Source organism: Bos indicus, chromosome 20, assembly GCF_029378745.1.
Source record: "Bos indicus isolate NIAB-ARS_2022 breed Sahiwal x Tharparkar chromosome 20, NIAB-ARS_B.indTharparkar_mat_pri_1.0, whole genome shotgun sequence".
Lineage (NCBI taxonomy): Eukaryota > Metazoa > Chordata > Mammalia > Artiodactyla > Bovidae > Bos > Bos indicus.
The window spans coordinates 13,736,899-13,759,827 of NC_091779.1; the positions used below are offsets into that span (position 1 = coordinate 13,736,899).

General features: G+C 41.1%; 2 protein-coding genes across 3 annotated transcripts in view; one reads left to right on the forward strand and one right to left on the reverse strand.

The window, feature by feature from the left end:
• The window catches only part of NLN (neurolysin), a 100,722-nt gene extending 81,347 nt beyond the window's left edge, over positions 1-19,375 (reverse strand). The window contains exon 1 of the mRNA XM_019983055.2: positions 19,177-19,375. Coding sequence (XP_019838614.2) covers positions 19,177-19,217 — 41 coding nt within the window. The 5' untranslated portion in view covers positions 19,218-19,375. The remainder of the gene's footprint in view (positions 1-19,176) is intronic.
• A 59-nt stretch (positions 19,376-19,434) lies between these two features.
• Positions 19,435-22,929, forward strand: part of SGTB (small glutamine rich tetratricopeptide repeat co-chaperone beta) — a 47,945-nt gene continuing 44,450 nt past the window's right edge. Inside the window, exons 1-2 of one of the 2 annotated variants that reach the window (XM_070774619.1) lie at positions 19,435-19,644; positions 20,802-20,921. In XM_070774619.1, coding sequence (XP_070630720.1) covers positions 20,822-20,921 — 100 coding nt within the window. In that variant the 5' untranslated portion in view covers positions 19,435-19,644; positions 20,802-20,821. The remainder of the gene's footprint in view (positions 19,645-20,801; positions 20,922-22,929) is intronic. The other variant, XM_019982822.2, reaches the window with a different exon arrangement.

Here is a 22,929-nt window from a genome sequence, read left to right on the forward strand (position 1 = left end):
GAGATATCCATATAGAGATGTGGGGTATGCATTTGAGCTCAGGGGAAAGTGACCACAGAGCTAGCTGCTGAAGATAAAACATGAAGAAGGCCTCAAGGACCTTACTGGCTAATCTGGCAGAAAAACATATTAGAATGAATGTAGCATATATTCATTGATCAGATGTGTATCAGGCACAGATAACAACAATATAGTAAAAAGCAAATTATAGAATTACATACAAGATGGACAGAAAACCAATACTCAACTCAGACTGGGGAATCAGAGCAAGCTTCTTGGGGAGGGGGCATGAGTAGGAATTATCCAGAAAAGGATGGGAAGGCGTGTGTGAAGAAACATAGAATAGAGAATAGAGCAAGCCTAGAATAGAGAATAGGATCAGCAAAGGCCCATTTTCAATCACTGGTTTAGCATACTACAAGAATTACAATCCATCTAGAAGTTAGAAATGGGAATTAGAAATGAGGTGGAGAGGCTGATAGGCAAGATTCCATGGGTTTATTTATGTCATACTGGAGACCTCAAACTTTGTATCCAACGCAATGGGAAGCCTTGAGTGGGAAGGTAAGATCTTTTTTTATTTTTTATTAAAGTATAGTTGATTTGCAATTATGTGTTAGTTTCTGGTATATAGTAACATTATTCAGTTGCATATATATTCTTTTTCATTATGGTGTATTACAGAATATTGAAGATATTAATAGTTCCCTGTGCTATACAACAGGATCTTGTTGGTTATCCATTCTACATAAGAGCTTGCATCTGCTGACCCCACACTCCCATTCCTTCCCTCTCCCAAGCCCCTCCCTCTTGGCAATCACAAGTGTGTTCTCCATGTCTGCGAGTGTGTCTCTGTTTTGTTCATTTGTGTCATATTCTAGATTTCACATATAAGTGATACCATTGGGATTTGTCTCTTTCTGACTGACTTCACTTAGTATGAAGGTTGGACCTTCATCCATGTAGCTGCATATGGCATTATTTCATTCTTTTTATGGCTGAGGAATGTTCCACCGTATATATGTAACACATCTTTTTTTAAATCCGTTCATCTGTTGATGGACATTTATAGATGAATGGATAAAAAAAGATGTGTACATACACAAAAAGATGTGTATATACAATGGATTATCACTCAGGTTGTTTCCATGTCTTGGTTATTGTAAACAGTGCTGCTATGAGCACAAGTGTGCATGTGTAAGACCTATATTTTAGCTAGGTACTCTATCAGCTGTGGGAACTGTGAAAGGTCCATTTTAGGAGGCAAAGGACAACCAGTTAGGAGGCGTCAATCCAGATAAACAACTAAGTTAAAGTGGTAGTAGCAGTAGAGACGGGAACAGTGGGTTCAGGAAATATCCAAGAGGTAAACCTGGCAGGACTTTGTGAAAGACAGGATGTCACAGTTCCTAGTTTATGTGGGTTTGGTGGGGACAGTAGCAAACGAACATAGCAAATGTATCCTTGAAAGCAGAAAATACAAGGTCAGGTTTGGGGAAACATTACTAGGTAAGCTTCAGAAATGTTGATTCTTAAGGGCCTATGAGATACGCCAGGGTGTTAAACCGTGGTGATGTGGCAATTGGAAATACGAACCTAAAGGCAAGGAGAGGAGTTCAGGTGGGAGACACAGCTACAGATGTCTTCAGATGTACAAATCTTCGAATGGACTGGGACCTCTCAGGACACTATGTAGATAAGAACACTGGGGAAGTCTGGAAAATGTAGGGTAAGGAAAAGTGCATACCTAGTGGGTTGAGGGAATGTTTCAGATGGAAGTGTGTGTGGGAGAGACTCCAGCATGTATGTCTGCTCAAGGAAAGGTGTCCGAAAAGAGATTTACAGCAGAGAAAAACTAGAGTTTGAGAGGCAAGTGTCAGGAAAATAAAGCTTGAAAGAAATTTGAAGAATGTTCATAACAGAATAAAATTAGGAATTTGTTTCTCTCCAAATCAAGAAAGAATGTGTGGCCAACGGTGTGAATATTACATGGAGACTGAGCAAGGCAGGACTGAAAAGTCTGCACTGCACTTGGCAACTAACACCCCAGACCTAGAGTGTCATCTGATTAGCAGTTCCTTCCTCTCTTGTTCTTCGGCAGCCACATCAAGCGGCTGATTCACACTGAAACTGAAAAACAAGTCAAGGTTCTAAGTTTTTCCCATGGGCTGCTCTTACATCATCCTGTTCTCATACAGGTGATGTGTTTAGCTTACATATAAGATTTCATCTTGGGATACTATTAAGATTCTCCTCTTTAGAATGGTGTCCCCGGGAGTGGAGATCCTCAGGAATTCTAAGTTTTCACTACTAAGGTTTCACTGGTAGGTCTTTATATCCTGTTCCCAGTCACTGATAAAGCATCTGTAACTTTCAATATCCATGAATATACACAGCCCTTGAATTACAATGGCTAGATTTAAGATTTTTTGACTTATGATGGTGTGAAAAGCATTCCATAGAAACCATTCTTCAAACTCTGAATATTTACCTTTTCTCAGGTTAGCGCTACACGGATGATACTCTGTCATGGAGCTGGGCAGTAGGCTGCAGCCTCCAGTCAGCCATGTGATCATAAGTGTAAACAACCGGTACACTTACAATCATTCTATACCCACACATTTCTGTTTCTCACCTTCAGTATTCAGTAAATTACACGAGACATTCAACACTTGATTATAAAATAGGCTTGTGCTAATGTAAGTGCTCTGAGAATGTTTAAGGTAGGCTAGGATGACGTGACAATGTTTGGTAGATTAGGTGTATTAAAAGGATTCTGACTTTTCAACTTACTATGCATTCATCACGACGTGACCCTGCCATGAGATGAAGAAGATCATAGTCAGTTCTTAATTATCCAGGTCCTTAGAACTACTTTTTTCTACCTTGAATGGCAGGGAGAAAATTATAAGTTACTATGTACCCATGGTATCAACCACTGTGCCAGATGCTCTCATCTACATTAGTTCCTGCACGCCTTACAAAAATTATGAGAGGTAGTAAATGTTATCTTTATTTTAGGACTGAAGAAACTGAGGCTTTGTGAGATTATTTAAGCATCTAAAACCAGGTCAGCCTCCAAAGTCATGCTGTTTGCACATTCTCTTTTCTCTCTTTTTTTTTTTTTTGAGGGGTGTAAATCTCTATACACTGAACTTTGTTCTTTTTCCAGCTTTACTGAGCTATAATTCCCATATAACACAGTATAAGTTTAAGGTGTAGCAACATTCTTTTTCTTGGAGTCATTTCATTAGTTTTTAGCATGTTTGCCTTGGATACTCAACTTACTTCCATGTGCCTGTTCCTAAATTCTGGCAGATAGTCTTAGGGGAAGGGAACTCCCTCTCCCGGGCTCCCTATGTCCAGGTCCTACCTTCAAGGACCAATTATGATTTTGCCACTTTCTTTTATCCTGAAAGAAATCTCTCCTTCCAATGAACTCCCATATCAACTTCTCTATTACTCTCCAGGGCACTTATCACCCTCTATCTTGGATTCTAATTATTTATGTATGTGCCTTATCACCCTTACTAGCCTGTATTGCCTTGGCCTTTTCAGTTCAGTTTGGTTCAGTCACTCAGCTGTGTCTGACTCTTTGCCACCCCATGGACTGCAGCATGCCAGGCCTCCAGGTCCATCACGAACTCCTGGAGTTTACTCAAGCTCATGTCCATTGAGTCGATGATGACATCCAGCCATCTCATCCTCTGTCATCCCCTTCTCCTCCCACCTTCAGTCTTTCCCAGAATCAGGGTCTTTTCAAATAAGTCAGTTCTTCAAATCAGGTGGCAAAATTATTGGAGTTTCAGCTTCAGCATCAGTCCTTCCAATGAATATTCAGGACTGATCTCCTTTAGGATGGACGGGTTGGATCTCCTTGCAGTCCAAGGGACTCTCAAGAGTCTTCTCCAACACCACAGTTCAAAAGCATCAATTCTTTGGCGCTCAGCTTTCTTTATGGTCCAACTCTCACATCCACACATGACCACTGGAAAAACCATAGCCTTGACTATACGGACCTTTGTTGGCAAAGTAATGTCTCTGCTTTTTAATATGCTGTCTAGGTTGATCATAACTTGGCCTTTTAAGAAAGATCAGAATAAGAAATAGCCCATAAAAATCTACTTATACACATATATAATACATATACTATGTAAGTATTCACTGCATTTACACAATTTCCCCTATATCATGCACATTTCACCACATGAAAATTGTATCTCACAAACAGTACCAGGAAAAACTCTGTTCCTGATCATTTTTAATGATATGTTTGTTTTCCCTTTGTCTTTATTGCCAGAAAGCTCACATTACAATTCTGAACCCAGTTAGAAGAACTAGACTGATCCTAATGTTTAATTTTTTTTTGCCTAGTATTCTTTTCCCTTTATGAATCTTAAGGTGTATTTTTTAGGCAAGCGATCATGAATTAAATATGATAAAGAGAGGGGTACATAGTAAATTTGAACAAGCAAATACAATCTAAGTCCATTGCAAATAGAACCTAAGTTTGTTACATCTACATTCCTCGTGGTATGTAGCACAGTTCAGTTCAGTTGCTCAGTCGTGTCCGACTCTTTGCGACCCCATGAATCCCAGCACGCCAGGCCTCCCTGTCCCTCACCAACTCCCAGAGTTCACCCAGACTCACGTCCATTGAGTCAGTGATGCCATCCAGCCATCTCATCCTCTGTCATTCCCTTTTCCTCCTGCCCCCAATCCCTCCCAGCATCAGAGTCTTTTCCAATGAGTCAACTCTTCACATGAGGTGGCCAAAATACTGGAGTTTCAGCTTTAGCATCATTCCTTCCAAAGAAATCCCAGGGCTGATCTCCTTCAGAATGGACTGGTTGGATCTCCTTGCAGTCCAAGGGACTCTCAAGAGTCTTCTCCAACATTACAGTTCAAAAGCATCAATTCTTCGGCGCTCAGCCTTCTTCACAGTCCAACTCTCACATCCATACATGACCACTGGAAAAACCATAGGCTTGACTAGACGAACCTTTATTGGCAAGGTAATGTCTCTGCTTTTGAATATGCTATCTAGGTTGGTCATAACTTTTCTTCCAAGGAGTAAGCATCTTTTAATTTCATGGTTGCAGTCACCATCTGCAGTGATTGTGGAGCCCAGAAAAATAAAGTCTGACACTGTTTCCACTGTTTCCCCATCTATTTCTCATGAAGTGATGGGACCGGATGCCATGATCTTCGTTTTCTGAATGTTGAGCTTTAAGCCAACTATTTCACTCTCCACTTTCACTTTCATCAAGAGGCTTTTGAGTTCCTCTTCACTTTCTGCCATAAGGGTGGTGTCATCTGCATATCTGAGGTTATTGATATTTCTCCCAGCAATCTTTTTTTTTTTTTTTTCTGGCTGAACCAGTTTTTTTTTTTTTTTTAATTTTTAAACTTTACAATATTGTATTAGTTTTGCCAAATATCGAAATGAATCCGCCACAGGTTTACCCGCGTTCCCCATCCTGAACCCACCTCTCTCCTCCCTCTCCTACCCTCCCTCTGGGTCGTCCCAGTGCACCAGCCCCAAGCATCCAGTACCGTGCATCGAACCTGGACTGGCGCCTTATTTCATACATGATATTATACATGTTTCAATGCTATTCTCCCAAATCTCCCCACCCTCTCCCTCTCCCACAGAGTCCATAAGACTGATCTATACATCGGTGTCTCTTTTGCTGTCTCGTACACAGGGTTATTGTTACCATCTTCCTAAATTCCATATATATGTGTTAGTATACTGTATTGGTGTTTTTCTTTCTGGCTTACTTCACTCTGTATAATAGGTTCCAGTTTCATCCATCTCATTAGAACTGATTCAAATGTATTCTTTTTAATGGCTGAGTAATGCTGCATTGTGTATATGTACCATAGCTTTCTTATCCATTCATCTGCTGATGGGCATTTAGGCTGCTTCCATGTCCCGGCTATTATAAACAGTGCTGTGATGAACATTGGGGTACACATGTCTCTTTCCCTTCTGGTTTCCTCAGTGTGTATGCCCAGCAGTGGGATTGCTGGATCATAAGGCAGTTCTATTTCCAGTTTTTAAAGGAATCTCCACACTGTTCTCCATAGTGGCTGTACTAGTTTGCATTCCCACCAACAGTGTAACAGAGTTCCCTTTTCTCCACACTCTCTCCAGCATTTATTGCTTGTAGACTTTTGGATCGCAGCCATTCTGACTGGCGTGAAATGGTACCTCATAGTGGTTTTGATTTGCATTTCTCTGATAATGAGTGATGTTGAGCATCTTTTCATGTGTTTGTTAGCCATCTGTATGTCTTCTTTGGAGAAATGTCTATTTAGTTCTTTGGCCCATTTTTTTGATTGGGTCATTTATTTTTCTGGAATTGAGCTGTAGGAGTCGCTTGTATATTTTTGAGATTAGTTGTTTGTCCGTTGCTTCATTTGCTATTATTTTTTCCCATTCTGAAGGCTGCCTTTTCACCTTGCTAATAGTTTCCTTTGTTGTACAGAAGCTTTTAAGTTTAATTAGGTCCCATTTGTTTATTTTTGCTTTTATTTCCAATATTCTGGGAGGTGGGTCATAGAGGATCCTGCTGTGATGTATGTCGGAGAGTGTTTTGCCTATGTTCTCCTCTAGGAGTTTTATAGTTTCTGGTCTTACGTTGAGATCTTTAATCCATTTTGAGTTTATTTCTCCCAGCAATCTTGATTCCAGCTTGTGCTTCTTCCAGTCCAGCGTTTCTCATGACGTACTCTGCATATAAGTTAAATAAGCAGGGTGACAATATACAGCCTTGACGTACTCCTTTTCCTATTTGGAACCAGTCTGGTTTTCCATGTCCAGTTCTAACTGTTGCTTCCTGACCTGCATACAGATTTCTCAAGAGGCAGGTCAGGTAGTCTGGTATTCCCATCTCTTTCAGAATTTCCCACAGTTGATTGTGATCCACAGAGTCAAAGGCTTTGGCATAGTCAATAAAGCAGAAATAGATGTTTTTCTGGAACTCTCTTGCCTTTTCCATGATCCAGTGGATGTTGGCAATTTGATCTCTGGTTCCTCTGCCTTTTCTAAAACCAGCTTGAACAGCAGGAAGTTCACGGTTCACATATTGCTGAAGCCTGGCTTGGAGAATTTTGAGCATTACTTTACTAGCGTGTGAGATGAGTGCAATTGTGTGGTAGTTTGAGCATTCTTTGGCATTGCCTTTCTTTGGGACTGGAATGAAAACTGACCTTTTCCAGTCCTGAGGCCACTGCGGAGTTCTCCAGATTTGCTGGCATATTGACTGCAGCACTTCCACAGCATCATCTTTCAGGATTTGGAATAGCTCAAATGGAATTCCATCACCTCCACTAGCTTAGTTTGTAGTGATGCTGTCTAAAGCCCACTTGACTTCACATTCCAGGATGTCTGGCTCTAGGTCAGTGATCACACCATCGTGATTATCTGGGTCGTGAAGATCTTTTTTGTACAGTTCTTCTGTGTATTCTTGCCACCTCTTCTTGATATCTTCTGCTTCTGTTAGGTCCATACCATTTCTGTCCTTTATTGAGCCCATCTTTGCATGAAATGTTCCCTTGGTATCTCTAATTTTCTTGAAGAGATCTCTAGTCTTTTCCATTCTGTTGTTTTCCTCTATTTTCTTTCCATTGATTGCTGAGGAAGCCTTTCTTATGTCTCCTTGCTATTCTTTGGAACTCTGCATTCAGATGCTTATGGCATATAGTAACTGCATTCAGTTAATATTTGTGGCAAGAGGGAATGAAGTTTTAAAAGTTATATATAGGTTTCAATCGACCACATTCTACTATGTGTCTCTTCTGTAACTTTATAATTTTTCAATGTCATTAAAAACATTTTTGATGAGCTGCTAAACCCCTTACTGAGTAGCCTTGGGTCGTTTTTGCTGTTCCAAGAAGGTCTGTTCTGTTCTTACTTCCCTTCGGCTACGTCTGTGCAGTTATGGGAGTAGAGCATTGGGTGCACAGGGTCTAGACCAGTAGAGCAGGAACGAGACGGGTTCCGGGATATGAATCCACATCATGTCTTCTCTGCATTCTTCTGGGTACTTCTTCCACCAGCTAGGGCAAGCTGCATGTTATTACCTACTTGGTCTGAACAACAAGTAAGTATTTTGGCTTTTCTCAGGATTATGCTCTGCTTACTGTCATGAGTTTCCCCAGGCCCAAGCAGCTCCCAGGTCATACAAGTCCAGAGAGTCTGGCTTCCCTGCCCTGGGCCAGTCCAGACCCACATAGGAGAAGTTCACTTTCTGTTCCTTCTCAGGTAGGTTGCTTCTGATCCAGTACTTCAGAGCCTGGCTCTGTCTTCAACTTCTTCCACATCCAGGTTGACATATGTAGAATAAGCTTTGCTATTAATGTATTAATGTATATTAACATATATTGTGTGCTCAGTCACTCAGCGGTGTCTGATTCTTTGTGACCCTATGAACTATAGCCCACCAGGCTCCTCCATTCATGGGATTTTCCAGGAAAGAATACTGGAGTGGGTTGCCATTTCTTCCTCCAGGGGATCTTCCTAGCCCAGGGACCAAACCTGTTTCTCCCGCATCTCCTGTACTGGCAGGCAGATTCTCTACCATTAAGCCACCTGGGAAGCCCATATTAATATATATGCTGCCGCTGCTAAGTCACTTCAGTCGTGTCCGACTCCGTGTGATCCCATACACCGTAGCCCACCAGGCTCCCTTGTCCTTGGGATTCTCTAGGCGAGAACACTGGAGTGGGCTGCCATTTCCTTCTCCAATATTTATTCCTTAATTAGACTATTACTGTACAGATCCACCAACTGGGTTTGTAAGGCACCAAGTCACTATTTGAATGTTCCCTGTGGTGACAAGGGAATATGACAAAGATCATCTCTTTTAATGTGTAGCTTCTTTTCTGCCTCATAATCAACTGGTATACACTCAACATTCCTATGAGTCTGTTGGTCAGGTTAGCTTCCTGCTGCATATTACTCTACACTGTAATTTTTTATTACATAACTAGATAATAGAAATTTCCTCTGGAAACTTTTTTTTTTTGCATAAGGAAATTCACAATGAGCTATTTCATAAAGAGTTTGAAATATTTACTTTCTAGTGGAAGTTATAACTGTCATTGTCCATATAAAAATGCCAAATCTAGGCCTATATTTCTTAGGTATCAGGAATGAATGCTGAATTTTAAGTCATTATCACTGATGACATATTTTCATCCATCCATTCACTAAATATATTTTTTTAAGCAATTACTCTGGGAACACCATGAATTCTCTGGCTAAAACCCTGAGTAGAAGCCAGGAGAGCTAAGTCATGGTCAGACTGTATAGGGCTTTATAAACCATATGAATGAGGTTTGATTTTATCTTAAGATTCATGGCAATCAAAAGAAGAATTTTAAGAGTGTGATGCACCACATTCGCATTTCATAAAGATCTTGGTTTACTTATATACTTACTTATATACATAAGGAAAGTATACAAGCAGGAAGCAAAAACTGTGGCTAAGACTGATGATGAAGATTTGGATTATAGTGGTGACACCTCAAATAAAGAAGAGAAAGAATTTGAAGACTTGGGAGTTGATAGGAAAGTTAGAGGGAAAAAGGCGAGGAACAAGTCTTTTGACTTGGGTAACTGGTGACAGTCATTGAGACAGAGGATCCTCCAAAGGGAGGATTTATAGGAATGTTGTAAATATAGTTTAGGATAAGGTGGCATTGAGATTAAATAATAACATAACAGATACTCAATAAATATTTGTAAAATGAAAAAATGACTGTATATGAGACCTCCAAAAGAGCTGTCCAATTTGTAGTTGGAATCTAATATCATTCATCTTCTCTTTTACTTAAATAGTTAAGAGTTACTTTATGTTGCGCCTTGGCAGAAAATTCCTATTAGAATCTGAATGCTGTATAAATGTATAATTTTCAGTGTTAGAATGTAAGATCTGACAATGGAGCTTTATAGTATATATGTCATCCATTGCGGCAAGCAGGTGTTACCTGGAGGCTATGATTATTTCAGTCCCCATAGCTCTGCCTACAACGTGAGGCAGAAAAAGAATTTTCTCTTGGTCTTCATGACAAATAAGATTAGATATCAAAGATACCAGCTACATGTAGAAAGAAATATGAGACTATCCTTTTGAATGCTAAGCAGGAGGTATAGAAAATCTCAGAGTAGGTGGAAAAGGACAGTGTCTTTGAAAGTAAGCTATGGTAGATCTGAAACTCATATTTAGTAAGCTGGCCTTTCTCTTATAATTACTATAGTTTCTGTGTTGATTTCCTTTTTGGTCCACTTAATAATTAGAAAAAAGTCTTTCCAAAAAAAAATGTCAGTCTTCATGACAGAGAAAGGGTTTAACTGTGAAAAATAAAACATAAGAGTACTATAAGAAATGTAGGTGACCTAAAAAACTTACAGTCTTGGAGTAGGACAGGGCTTTCTAGGCATGAGACCAAGGCAGAAGTCATAAAGGAAAAAAGACTGATATGTCTTATTACAGTAAAAATGTAAACTTCTATAGGGCAAAAAAGCAATAACAATCCACCCCAAAATTCAAAGACAAAAAAACTGCGACATCTAGAAGGGCTCTTACAAATTAATAATCTCAATTTAAAACCCCCAAAATACAACTAGGCAACTTACAAATATAAAAATAATATTTAATATTTATTGAGCTTTTGTGTGCCAATGTGGTAGACTAATTGCTAAAATGGCCCCATCCCTCTACATATTTATGCCTTCCTATAATTTGAATCTGCTGTTCCCTCCCATTAAAAGTCAGGATCTGTTTTCCCATTTCTTGAATCTGAGATGGCCTCATGACTTTCTTTGGCCAGTCCAGTAACTGTGGCAGCTGACAGAATTCCAGTTCTAAGCCTAGGCCTCAGGAGGTCTTCAAAGCCTTTGACTGTATGGATCACAATAAACTGTGGAAAATTATGAAAGAGACAGGAATACCAGACCACCCAACCTGCCTCTTGAGAAATCTGTATGCAAGTCAGGAAGCAATAGTTAGAACTGGACATGGAACAACAGACTGGTTCCAAATAGGAAAAGGAGTACGTCAAGGCTGTATATTGTCACCCTGCTTATTACATGTGGAGTACATCATGAGAAACTCTGGGCTGGAGGAAGCACAAGCTGGAATCAAGATTGCTGGGAGAAATATCAATAATCTCAGATATGCAGATGACACCACCCTTTATGGCAGAAAGTGAAGAGGAACTAAAGAGCCTCTTGATGAAAGTAAAAGAGGAGAGTGAAAAAGTTGGCTTAAAGCTCAAAATCCAGAAAACGAAGATCATGGCATCCGGTCCCATCACTTCATGGCAAATACATGGGGAAACAGTGGAAACAGTGTCAGACTTCCTTTTTTTGGGCTCCAAAATCACTGCAGATGGTGACTGCAGCCATGAAATTAAAAGACGCTCACTCCTTGGAAGGAAAGCTATGACCAACCTAGACAGCACATTAAAAAGCAGAGACATTACTTTGTCAATAAAGGTCCGTTTAGTCAAGGCTATGGTTTTTCCTGTGGTCATGTATGGATGTGAGAGTTGGACTGTGAAGAAAGCTGAGCACTGAAGAATTGATGCTTTTGAACTGTGGTGTTGGAGAAGACTCTTGAGAGTCCCTTGGACTGCAAGGAGATCCAACCAGTCCATCCTAAAGGAGATCAGTCCTGGGTGTTCATTGGAAGGACTGATGTTGAAGCTGAAACTCCAATACTTTGGCCACCTGATACGAAGATCTGACTCATTGGAAAGGACCCTGATGCTGGGAAAGATTGAGGGCAGGAGGAGACGGGGAGGACAGAGGTTAAGATGGTTGGATGGCATCACCGACTCGATGGACATGGGTTTGGATGGACTCCGGGAGTTGGTGATGGACAGGGAGGCCTGGTGTGCTGCGGTTCATGCGGTCGCAAAGAGTCAGACACAACTGAGTGACTGAACTGAACTGAACTGGTGCTCATGGAAGCCTACCCTGACATGACAGCAAGCCAGTTAGCCTCCTGGAGGATGAGAGATAATGTGGCAGAGAGCCAAGTGGCCTCAGCTTTGGCCACCCTAGATCCCCAAACATGTTAGAGAGCTCGGCCAAGATCAGCAGAACTGCCTACACAACCCATGGCTGACTCGAGGTGCAGAATGAGCCCAGTCAGGGCCAGAAAAACTGCCCAACAAACATATAGATTTGTCAGAAAAGGAAAGATTTATCCTTGTACTCCACTGAGATTTAATTTGTTATATGCATTATTGGGGCCATAGTAATGGATTTAGCCGGACAATGCTCAAAGCGCTCTACATGTATTATCTCTCAATCTAAAAAGGTGATGTGAGTTAACAGAAAATAGATGCAAATTGTTCTCTGGCCCTGGTTCCTGACACAGAGCTCCTAAAACACTTGTAAATCCCTAAGCTGCTAAGAGCTTCTTTTGTTCTAATATTCCATCTCTGACCCTGGTTCCTGATACAAGGCTCCTGAAGCCCTGGAGTCTTTTGTTCTGATGAGGGGACTCTGGGTGGGCTCTGGGATGAGCCTTGGTCACTAGAAAGACCAAGCCATGATTTAAAGCTTAGAATTTTCAGCTCCAGCCCCCATTCTCTTGAGAAGGGAGAAGGAGTGAAAAATGGAGTTAGTGATTGATCAGCCTACCTGAAGAAGATGCCATAAAACCCCTTCGGAGAGCTTCCACAAGTGAACACACTCACACCCGGAGGGGAACACACCCAAACTCCAAAGGGATGGAACCTCTTGTGCTTGGGAGACCTTGCTCTATGCATCTCCTTCTCTAGTTGCTCATCTGTATTCTGAAAATATCCTTTCATAAAGTGGTAAATGTGTTTTCCTGAATTCTGTGAAATGCTATAGCGAATTAATAAACCCCAAGGAGAAGGTTGCGGGAACCTCAGATTTACAGCCCATGGGTCAGAAGAAGAGGTGACAAATGGACGTGCAGCTACCTTCTGAGGAGGGTGGGAGCAGTCTTGTGGGACTGAGAACTTGAGCTGTGGAATCTGATGCCATCTCCAGGTAGAAAGGGGCAGAACTGAGTTAAATTACTGGATACCTAGTTGGTATAAGAGAATTGCTTGTTGTGGTAAAACACCTCCACACACATCGTGACCAGAAATGTTGGGAGTGAACTGTTCTGTGTGAGTAGTAAAGGAGACTCTCAGCAGAAGGGAGAACTAGGTCTTCTAGTCCAGGTGAGGACAATTTCCCCCTCTTGTCTCATCCCCCACCCTCCTATCTGAAATGTATTCCATTCTAGTCACAATGGCCTCCTTACTTTTCAAACATAATATTTGAGACACAAAATCACCTTCTCAGTGAGCCCTTTTCAGTCATCTCTGTAATTTTGGGGTGCCCTGTTTCTGGCTTTACTCTTGCTCTTTAAGAAAAAAAAAATTTATTTATTTATTTATTCATTCATTCATTGTTGCACATCGGCTTTCTCTGGTTGTGGCCAGCGAGGGCTACCCTTTGTTGCAGTGTGCAGGCTTCTCATTGCAGTGGCTTCTGGCTTCTCTTGTGGAGCACAGGCTCTAGAGCGTGGGCTCAGCAGTTGTGGCACACGGGCTTAGTTGCTCCATGGCACGAGGGCTCTTTCCGGACCAGGGATTGAACCCATGTCCCCTGCATTGGCAGGCACACTCCCAAGCACTGGACCACCAGGGAAGTCCCTACTCTTGTTCTTGGCACAATTCCCCATCTAACACACTCTGTATTTTCCTTAGTAGTCTCTTCTGCAAAGGTAAGCTCCATGAACACAAGGTATTTTGTGTTCATTGTTGTATCCTTAGACTGGAATCCTATCTGGCACATATTAGATGCTCAGTAAATATGTGGTGAGTGAAGAAACCAGCCAATCAATTCCCAATTAAGAGATGAGGAAATAAACACAGAGAAGTTAAGCAACTTTGCCTGAGATCACAGTGCTAGTGAGTGGCAGAGCCAGCATACAAATTGAAGCAAACTGGCTCCAGATTACTATAGCCTGTATAATCTAGTCTAGAATGCCTGGCCATAGGCATTTCTAATGCAGAGGCTTATGGATATATTGTACAATATGTACTCAATAAACACCAATTTCTTTGGTTCTTCAGATTTTAATCTAGGTGCTTCTCCCTATGGAAGCTCTGTGTGTTGTGCATTAGTTGCTCAGTCATGTCCGACTCTCTGCAACCCCACGGACTGCCAGGCTCCTCTGTCCATGAGATTCTCCAGGCAGGAATACTGGAGTGGGTTGCCATTTCCTTCTCCAGGAAGTTCTGTGCTTTGTCTTAACCAAAGAGGTGACCGAACAAAAACAACAAAGATCAAAATAAATCTTCCAACTTTAAAAAATCCATTTCTATAAATAATCTCAGTCTAGCCTTTCGTAATTGTTAACTACTAACCTTTCCTTTTATTAGTCAATTTTTCTTTTTCTAGCACCATTGCTCTAAAAATTTGCTGCTAAGTCGCTTCAGTCATGTCTGACTCTGTGCGACCCCATAGACAGCAGCCCACGAGGCTCCCCCATCCCTGGGATTCTCCAGGCAAGAACACTGGAGTGGGTTGCCATTTCCTTCTCTAAAAATTTGGGGCATATATATACTGGATTTGGGGGGAGAACCTCAATTTTATTTAATTATAGTCAGATACATAAATATTGTTTAAGTTATGGATGGCTGTAATTTAATTTGTTTGACTTTCTAAGATTTCCCATATGAATAAATTCTCACATCAGAAAGCAAACAACTTTTATAATGTTTCCACTTATCAAATTGGTAAGGATAAAAAATACTAAAATGCTCAGTGTTAGTAAAGGTGTAGGAAACAAACATTGCACATTCTGCTGATAAAAGCATACTTTGGTAGAAATATTTTGGAGGAGAATATGTAGCAAGCAACAAAAGCCTGAAGGATATGTATACCGTTTGATGTTCAAATTCCATCATTAAGAACTCTGGCTATGGAAATAATTAAGGACTTAAAAATTTGATAGCTAGAATGTTGATCTTAGCACTTTTACTCATAGTAGAAAGTTGGAAATAGTTGGTATGTCCAAAAAATAGGGTTTAGTGGATTACCAAACCTCCCACAAATGAACTACATTATAGGTATTTGTATTATGGAATGATGTTTATATTACAGAAAGATTATAGAATAAGTATTATATAATCTCATATTTGTAAAAATATGTCTCTCTACAAAAAATATTTTAGAAGCTATTAATGACTTCTTCTGGATAGGTGAATTGTGTATATTTTCTTTTGCTTATCAATAGATGGTTAGGTTAGATAGCATCACCGACTCAACAGACCTGATTTAAGCAAACTCCAGGAGATGGTGAAGGACAGGGGAGCCTGGTATGCTACAAAGAGTCAGATATGACTTAGTGACTGAACAACAACTACTACAGGGAATATGTGTTGCTATCATAATTTTACAAATCAAGGTTCTTTAACGGAAAGATGAAATTAGCGCTGTCATAGCTATAATTTGGACTAAGCACTGTTGAATCATTTCTCTCATTTCTCTGACCATCCCAACCATCCCTTACTTTATAATATACATCAGATTTTGCGTGGCTCACATGCTCTGTCTGCAATCTGGCCTCCATTAGGGGAAATTCTCCTGGTTTAACTGCAATGACAACAAGAGCTGAAAGAAATCTTAGACATCATTTTACCTACTCCTTTTCATTTTACAAAATAAGAAATTCAAGAGAAATCCGAGAACTTGGGTGATTTAATTAAGGTCACAAGGTTAGATGAACAGCAACTACAATTCAATCTCCAGATTCCCAGTCTACTTATTCCCAAGAAATTGGCTAAATACCCCAATCAATAATCCTGGCTGCCACGCTGGCTTCGGGAAGGGGGTCTATAGTAACTCTGCCTTCAGGAAAACCCAAAAGATATCATAAGCCAGTTACCTAGTTACTCATGTAACACTAAAATGAATTCCCAAGTGTCAGAGGGAACAGGAAGATGATCAGGAGTACACAGAGGGCCTTCCATGTGGTCAAGTACTTACTCTTTAAGGAAGATACAGGTTTTGAAACAGAGATTCTGTTACTAAGTCTTTCTTAAGAGCCTGGGGTTGATGACTACTGGATCATTATAGAGTACACTGATTAACTGCAATATAGAAGGTGATGGCACCCCACTCCAGTACTCTTGCCTGGCAAATCCCATGGGCGGAGGAGCCTGGTAGGCTGCAGGTCATGGGGTCACTAAGAGTCGGACACGACTGAGCGACTTCACTTTCACTTTTCACTTTCATGCATTGGAGAAGGAAATGGCAACTCACTCCAGTGTTCTTGCCTGGAGAATCCCAGGGACGGGGGAGCCTGATGGGCTGCCCTCTATGGGGTCGCACAGAGTCGGACACGACTGAAGCGACTTAGCAGCAGCAGCAGCATGCCCTTGAGTAACAAAAACATTGATATATTCATGGTAGATTGGTAACTCCTAAAAAAGTAACAACTGTATGGTTTTTTATGTTTATTTCCTTCCACGCATAAACAAAGAATCTGGATAACACGTATCAGTAGTTCTCAAAATGTGGTCTGCATTCCTGGATGAGCATATGGGCAGTAGTTCTGGAGACCATTTTAAGAAGTACATGAGGTTGAAAGAATTTCATAAAAATACTAAGACATTATCTACCTTTTTCACTTGGTTGACATCTGCACTGATGGTGAAAAGCAATGGTAGATAAAACTCTAGGCACCTTAGAACACTAGAAAGATATGTGTAACACAGTGAGCCACAATTTTCCAAATGATAAGTGTCTGATATTACAAAATCATGCATAGGTTAAAGATTCATTCAAATTGTAAGACAGACCCATGGATTTTAATGTAACAGTAAAAAAAGTACATTGATAGTTTCATGTTTCACATTGTAACCATCCTACCACTTGTCAAACTCTGATGTAATATCAAAGAATATCCATGATTATCTAAAAAAGTCTATTAAAATACTTCTCTTTTTACAACTACATATGATGGGTGGGATTTTCTCAATTTTCTTAAACCAAAAAAACCAGTACAACAGAAAAAATGTGGAAGGAAGCAGATGTAAGAATCCAGCTATCTTCTATTAAGTCATACATTTGTTTTGCAAAAGTACAAAACAGTGCCACTCCTAGGATGGTTCTTTTTTTTTTTAAAAAGCAAAACAGAAAATAAGTGTTGATGAAGATGCGAAGAAACTAGAACTCTTATGCTTTGCCAAAGGAGTGTAAAATGGTATAGCTGCTGTGGAAAATAGTATGCTGGTTCCTCAAAAATTAAACATAAAATTACCATATGATTCAGTAATCCCCCTTCTAGGCACACATTCTGGAGAACTGAAAGTAGACACTGTACAGATGTGTGCACACCAACGATCACGGCAGCATTATTCCAAATAGCCGAAAAGTAGAAACAACCCAATGTCCATGGATGGACAACTGGACAAATAAAACGTGGTATATCCGTACTACAGAATGTATTCTGCCTTAAAAAAGGATATTCTGACACATGCTACGACATGGATGAAGGTTAAAGACACATTGCTGAGAGAAATAAGCCAGTCCCAGAAGAACACATATTCTAAGATTCCACTAGTATGAAGAACCTAAAATAGTCACATTCAAAGAGGGAGAGAGAATAGTGATTACCAGAGGGGATAATGAAAAGTTATTGTTTAATCCCCATGCAGAGTTTCAGTTTGGAATAATAAAAAAGTTCTGGAGATGAACAGTGGCGATGGTTACATAACAATGTGAATGCACTCAATGCCCCTGAATTATGCACCTAAAGATGATTAAAATGGTAAATTTTATCTATATTTTACCACACACACACACACAAACCCAAGGAAAAAAATCCATAATGTCACCCTTCTCACTGATTTTTTTAGGAACATTTTGGAAAATGGTCATTTTTCATTAAAAATCTTAGGCATGTAACAAATGTAATACTGTTTAAAAAGAAACAAATAAATACTTTTAAATCTCCCTGGTTTCATTTCTAATACAGTAAAGATGGAAAGATATAACCCATATAAACAGAAGTTCTTAGGTCCTCAGTAATTTTTGAGTGGTAAAGAGATCCTGAGACTAAAAAGTTTGAGAATTACTGTCTTATATGAAATTTATTCTTTCTTCTTACACCTGTATTACATTTCCTCATTTGCTGGTATAGCTTAATTTGACAGCTCTACCACCTACAGCCTGCAGACTAAAAGGACAGATTGAAATATGGCCAAAATAATCACATGAACTCTTTATGTTTATTTTATGGTTCCCAATGCACCAAAACTATAAAGACTCATCAGCATGAGTGGCAACGTACAACAGAAAACTGTTAAAAAGCTTACATGCTGATTGCTACGTTCTAAAGTGGTTTTATAAGGATCTACCTTTTTCTGTTGGTTCTTCATTCGGATTTTCAGTTGAAAGCTAGATTTGGGAATGCGGGTGATAATCTCATTGTTTCTGAAAACCACTCCATCCGTCGCAGCGGGGAAAAGAATTTCATTCTCTCACTCACCATCTTGCTACTAGTCTATTGCAGAGGGGTGTGGTTAGGCGCTAAGTAATCTATCCAAAACAGCGCTGAAGCTGCCCCAAACCGTGTCCAAGCAATCTTTTCCTCCATTTTGGGCCATGTCAAGTAGCCCCGGCAAGAAGCACAATGTGTTATACGGAAGAAGTAAATGAAAAGGAAATTAGAAAGCATGGACAGAAATAAGCAGCAAAATTATAGCGATTCCATTCTGCGTGGATGTTAAACGATCTGTGTGCCAACGATGCACACGAGGAGTAAATGAGAATTGTTATCTGAGTCTACAGCTGCCCTCACTTTTAACGACAGGTCTGCAGTTCCGGATGGGGGTCAAAGTCCAACGATTTTATTCCCATCATCTTTCTGCACTCCTTCGGGCCGGGCCTCTGACCAGTCTGACTGCTTGCAGTCAAGGCAGTCCCAAACAAAGGGAAAGGAAAGGTGGCCCCACGTTCCCGCGCCAGGTGTCCCTTGGGGTAGACCAAGAGGGCGATGGGGAGGGAAGGTTCCAGGAGCGTCGTAGGGGTGCCGCTGGGAAAGGCTGGGCCCGGGGCGCCTGGCACTGACCAGGCAGAAGACCCCCGCCCACGGTCAAGGTTAGCCCGCGCACGGGAGGTACCTGTGGAGGCCTCGCACAGCCAAAAGACACTGAACGATCATGGGAGAGCCGGGAGGCGAAGGGCTGCGGGCGCGTTGTCCTCCGGTCTGGGGGTGAGGGTGGCCGGGCGCCGGGAAGCGGTGCAGTGGCCTAGCGCAGGAGGCAACCGTGGCTGCGGCTGCCAGCTGGGCCTGAACCCTCCCACGTGCGGCAGCCCCACGCTGGCGCCCAATTCAGCCCCGCCCCGGCTCCGCCCCATGCGTCTCGCACCGCCCCGGGGGCGGTTCTGGCTAGACGGCGGCCCGGAGCCAAGCGCAGCGAAAGGTGGGCTGAGGGGCGGCGGCGGTCTGGGAGCCGGGGAAGTTTGGGCCACCTCTGGCGGCGGTGCTGCGCTCCCGAGCCAGGCTGAAGCCCGGAGAACCAGGGGGCAGGCGGACACACTTACGGACGCCCTCGGGCCGCTGCCACCGTTTCGCATCCTCTTCCCTGGTAAGGGGCTTCTGTGTGGGAAGGGTGCGTCTCCCGTCGCCCCAGTCCGGGCCTGCACGGCTCACCCGCAGCAATCGCTGTTGAGGCTAAGGCGAGGCCTGGGTAACGAAGGGAGGGAGAAGGAGGTCGATGTGCTCCGGGGAGAGGAATGGGGGCTCCGGGGAGAGGAATGGGGAGAAGCCTGGAGGAGGTTGGACTTCATTTTGCCTCGCGTCCCCTCTCCCCCTCCCCATTCTTTTTGCACCCTTCTGCCCTGGGTCCTTATTTAGGATTTGTAATCCCGTGGCCTATAAGCTGGGCTCTCTTTTAAAATAAGCACCGAGTAGTAAACGTCCTCGCGGTGGGTACCACACCCTGGCTTTGAATTAGGGAACCTGGGGAACAGATGGATGATGCGATTTAGTGGAAATAAGCCATTAATGCCATCTGGCCCTGCGCCACTGTTTGGATGCGATAGTATTCCATGTGAATGAACATGACCCGGAGCTTCCAGTCTGTCCACGAGAGCACAGCTACTGCAGAGAGCATTGGTCGGCTTGTAGTATCCATCGACTCGGGCAATAATTATCTGACATGTCTGTTGATTGAATAGAAATGCCATTTTTATTAAAAATGACCCTCAATGGTTGAACAACCTTTCACTAATAAATTTCCTCATCCGGTAACTGTCTCCACCTACAAAAGTAGGTGGACTGTAAATTATGCATTCATTTGAAAAAAAAATCTCATGAAATAAAGGAAGATGCCCTGGGTGGATCAGCTTCTGAGTCAGCAGTATGAAATCTCCCTCAAAATAGTACTAAAGCCTTTTGGGGATTTCTGTATCTGTACCCCTATGCTTATCTAGATACCTACCATATAAACTGTTAAGATATAGTGAGCTGTTCAGTGAGAATCTAAGCTTATGTTGTACATGTTTTGAGAAAAAATTTACTTTTGCAAGTTTTAACATAACCTAATATTCCTAGGTGTAAATGAAAATGTCATACATTACCATATCAATATTTTGTGCTCTCTTGACTTTAAAAGAAAGGAGTGAAAGTAATACAGGCTTTTGCTTTTTACCTTTAGTGTAATTTATGACCTTTGTGATTTATAATCTTCTTTACTGCTTCTTTAAAATTACTTAGTTCAGTGTTTTCCTTTTTCTTATCAAGGAAAAGTTTAAGCTTTAAACATGTCATCCATCAAGCACCTAGTTTATGCAGTTATTCGTTTCTTACGGGAACAAAGTCAGATGGATGCTTATACCTCAGATGAGCAAGAAAGTTTGGAAGGTAGGCACCTGTTCTCTGTGTTCATTTGTGTTATGATTATAAAGACTAAAAATACTATAAGTCTGACTTTATGATCTGTTGTTTCAAAATCAGAATATCTTGATTTTTCAAGAAGAGAGACCTTATGGTGTAATGTTTTTATCCTCTGAGGCTTTTTTTTTTTTTTTCTAGTTAACAACAAGATAAGAGGACTTTTGTTTCTTTATTGAACAACTATTATGTGTCAGAACTATGCTATTCATCTTATAGAGAAATTTTTATCCATGGTAACTGTTAAGTTCGTTATTATCCCCATTCAACAGAGAAGTAAGTGAAACACGATAGATTAATCTAACACAGCTAATATGTGACAAAGCTGATATTTAAATCCTGGTTCTTACTCTGAAGATCCTCTCTTTTAATAGAAAAGCATCCAGTTTAGAATCAATATCTGAAAACACCTTAGTCATTATTAAAGCACTATGCAAAAGTCTAATAACTATTAATCTCTGATAACTTCCTACTGGGGGACTTGAAATAAGAGGATATCACCCTTGTTTTATGTTAGCTTTAAATATTAGATTTGGTAATCTGTAAAGTTGAGCAGGACTTGGACGATATCACATGTTTCCTTGACACCATCTTTCTGCTTCATGCTTATGCATTAGAAAATTTAAATTCAGTATAACTGTAAGAAGATAGAATTCTGCAGATGGGTTCGTGGAGGTTCAGTGAGCCAGCTTCCTTGTGGCCTAAAGACTTAATTATTTCAATAAGATAGTGCATTGGGGAGAATTTAATACATAACAGTACAATTTGAATTTTCCATCTTGAGCTGTTTCTCCTATAAAGAGGGACACATCTATTAATTTCAACAAGTACTTCCCCTGTGAATATGCTTTAGGAAGTGGGGATGAAAATTGAGCATTTGCTCTAAATCTGCTTGCAATCTGGTGAGATAATCTTTCCAGGTGGCAGTGAGAGGAGCTTGTGACTCGCAGTTGGAGATTGCAATCAGTCCATTAAGGTCTTTTTGTCCTCCTTGGTTGTTAGACCGTGTGAAGATAAAGGCGACTGGTTATCTAAGGAAAATGTTGTTTATAGTTCCTCTGTAGCAAACAGATAATGGAATCATTTAATTAAAGATGTTTGTTTTCTCATCAAAGGCAGTATAATACTTTTAAGGGCCTGAAAGAAAATTTAAAAAAAAAAGTAAATTTTTTTTTAAAACCAAGATGTTGTGTCCTATTTTGAGGATAGTATTCAGCCAAAAATATGTGTCTTCAGCTGTGTGTTATATATGGCAGTCAGAAATGGTGCCAATTGACCGACCCCTATTTTTGACTCAGTGAGTCTAATTTAATTGAACATAAAATCATGTGCTAATGTCTGCCCACCTTCTAGGCATTTAAAAAAGCTCTCGGAGAGGAGCCTGAGTTCTCATACTAGCTTTACCACTACAGGGAAGTAGTGTATTATCATCAGCTTTGAACTTTGTCATCTGATTGTGTCACCCAGTCCTGTTAATTGTCATCTGCTGACATCTGCTTCGTGTTTTGACTGTTGTGGCTCCTGCTCACTGCCTCTCTAACACTATCCTGTCTTGATTCTTGACGATTGTAATACATTCATTCATAATGCTTCCAGTTCTCTCCCACTAAGTTCCTTGACCTTCTCTACTTCAGTGATCTCACCACTCACTTGCTTGGTCATAACCTAGACCAGTGGTTCTCAGTTTGGTGTGATTGTATAGTATCTAGAGAGCTTGGGGTGATTTTGTAGTATCTAGAGATATTTTGCGGAGAAGGCGATGGCACCCCACTCCAGTACTCTTGCCTGGAAAATCCCATGGGCGGAGGTGCCTGGTAGGCTGCAGTCCATGGGGTCGCGAAGAGTTGGACACGACTGAAGCGACTTAGCAGCAGCAGCAGAGATATTTTGATTGATATGATGGGAGTGGGGCTGGTACTACTGACATCTAGTTGGTAACGGTCACAAATAAAGATACCACAGATGCTCAAGATGGACC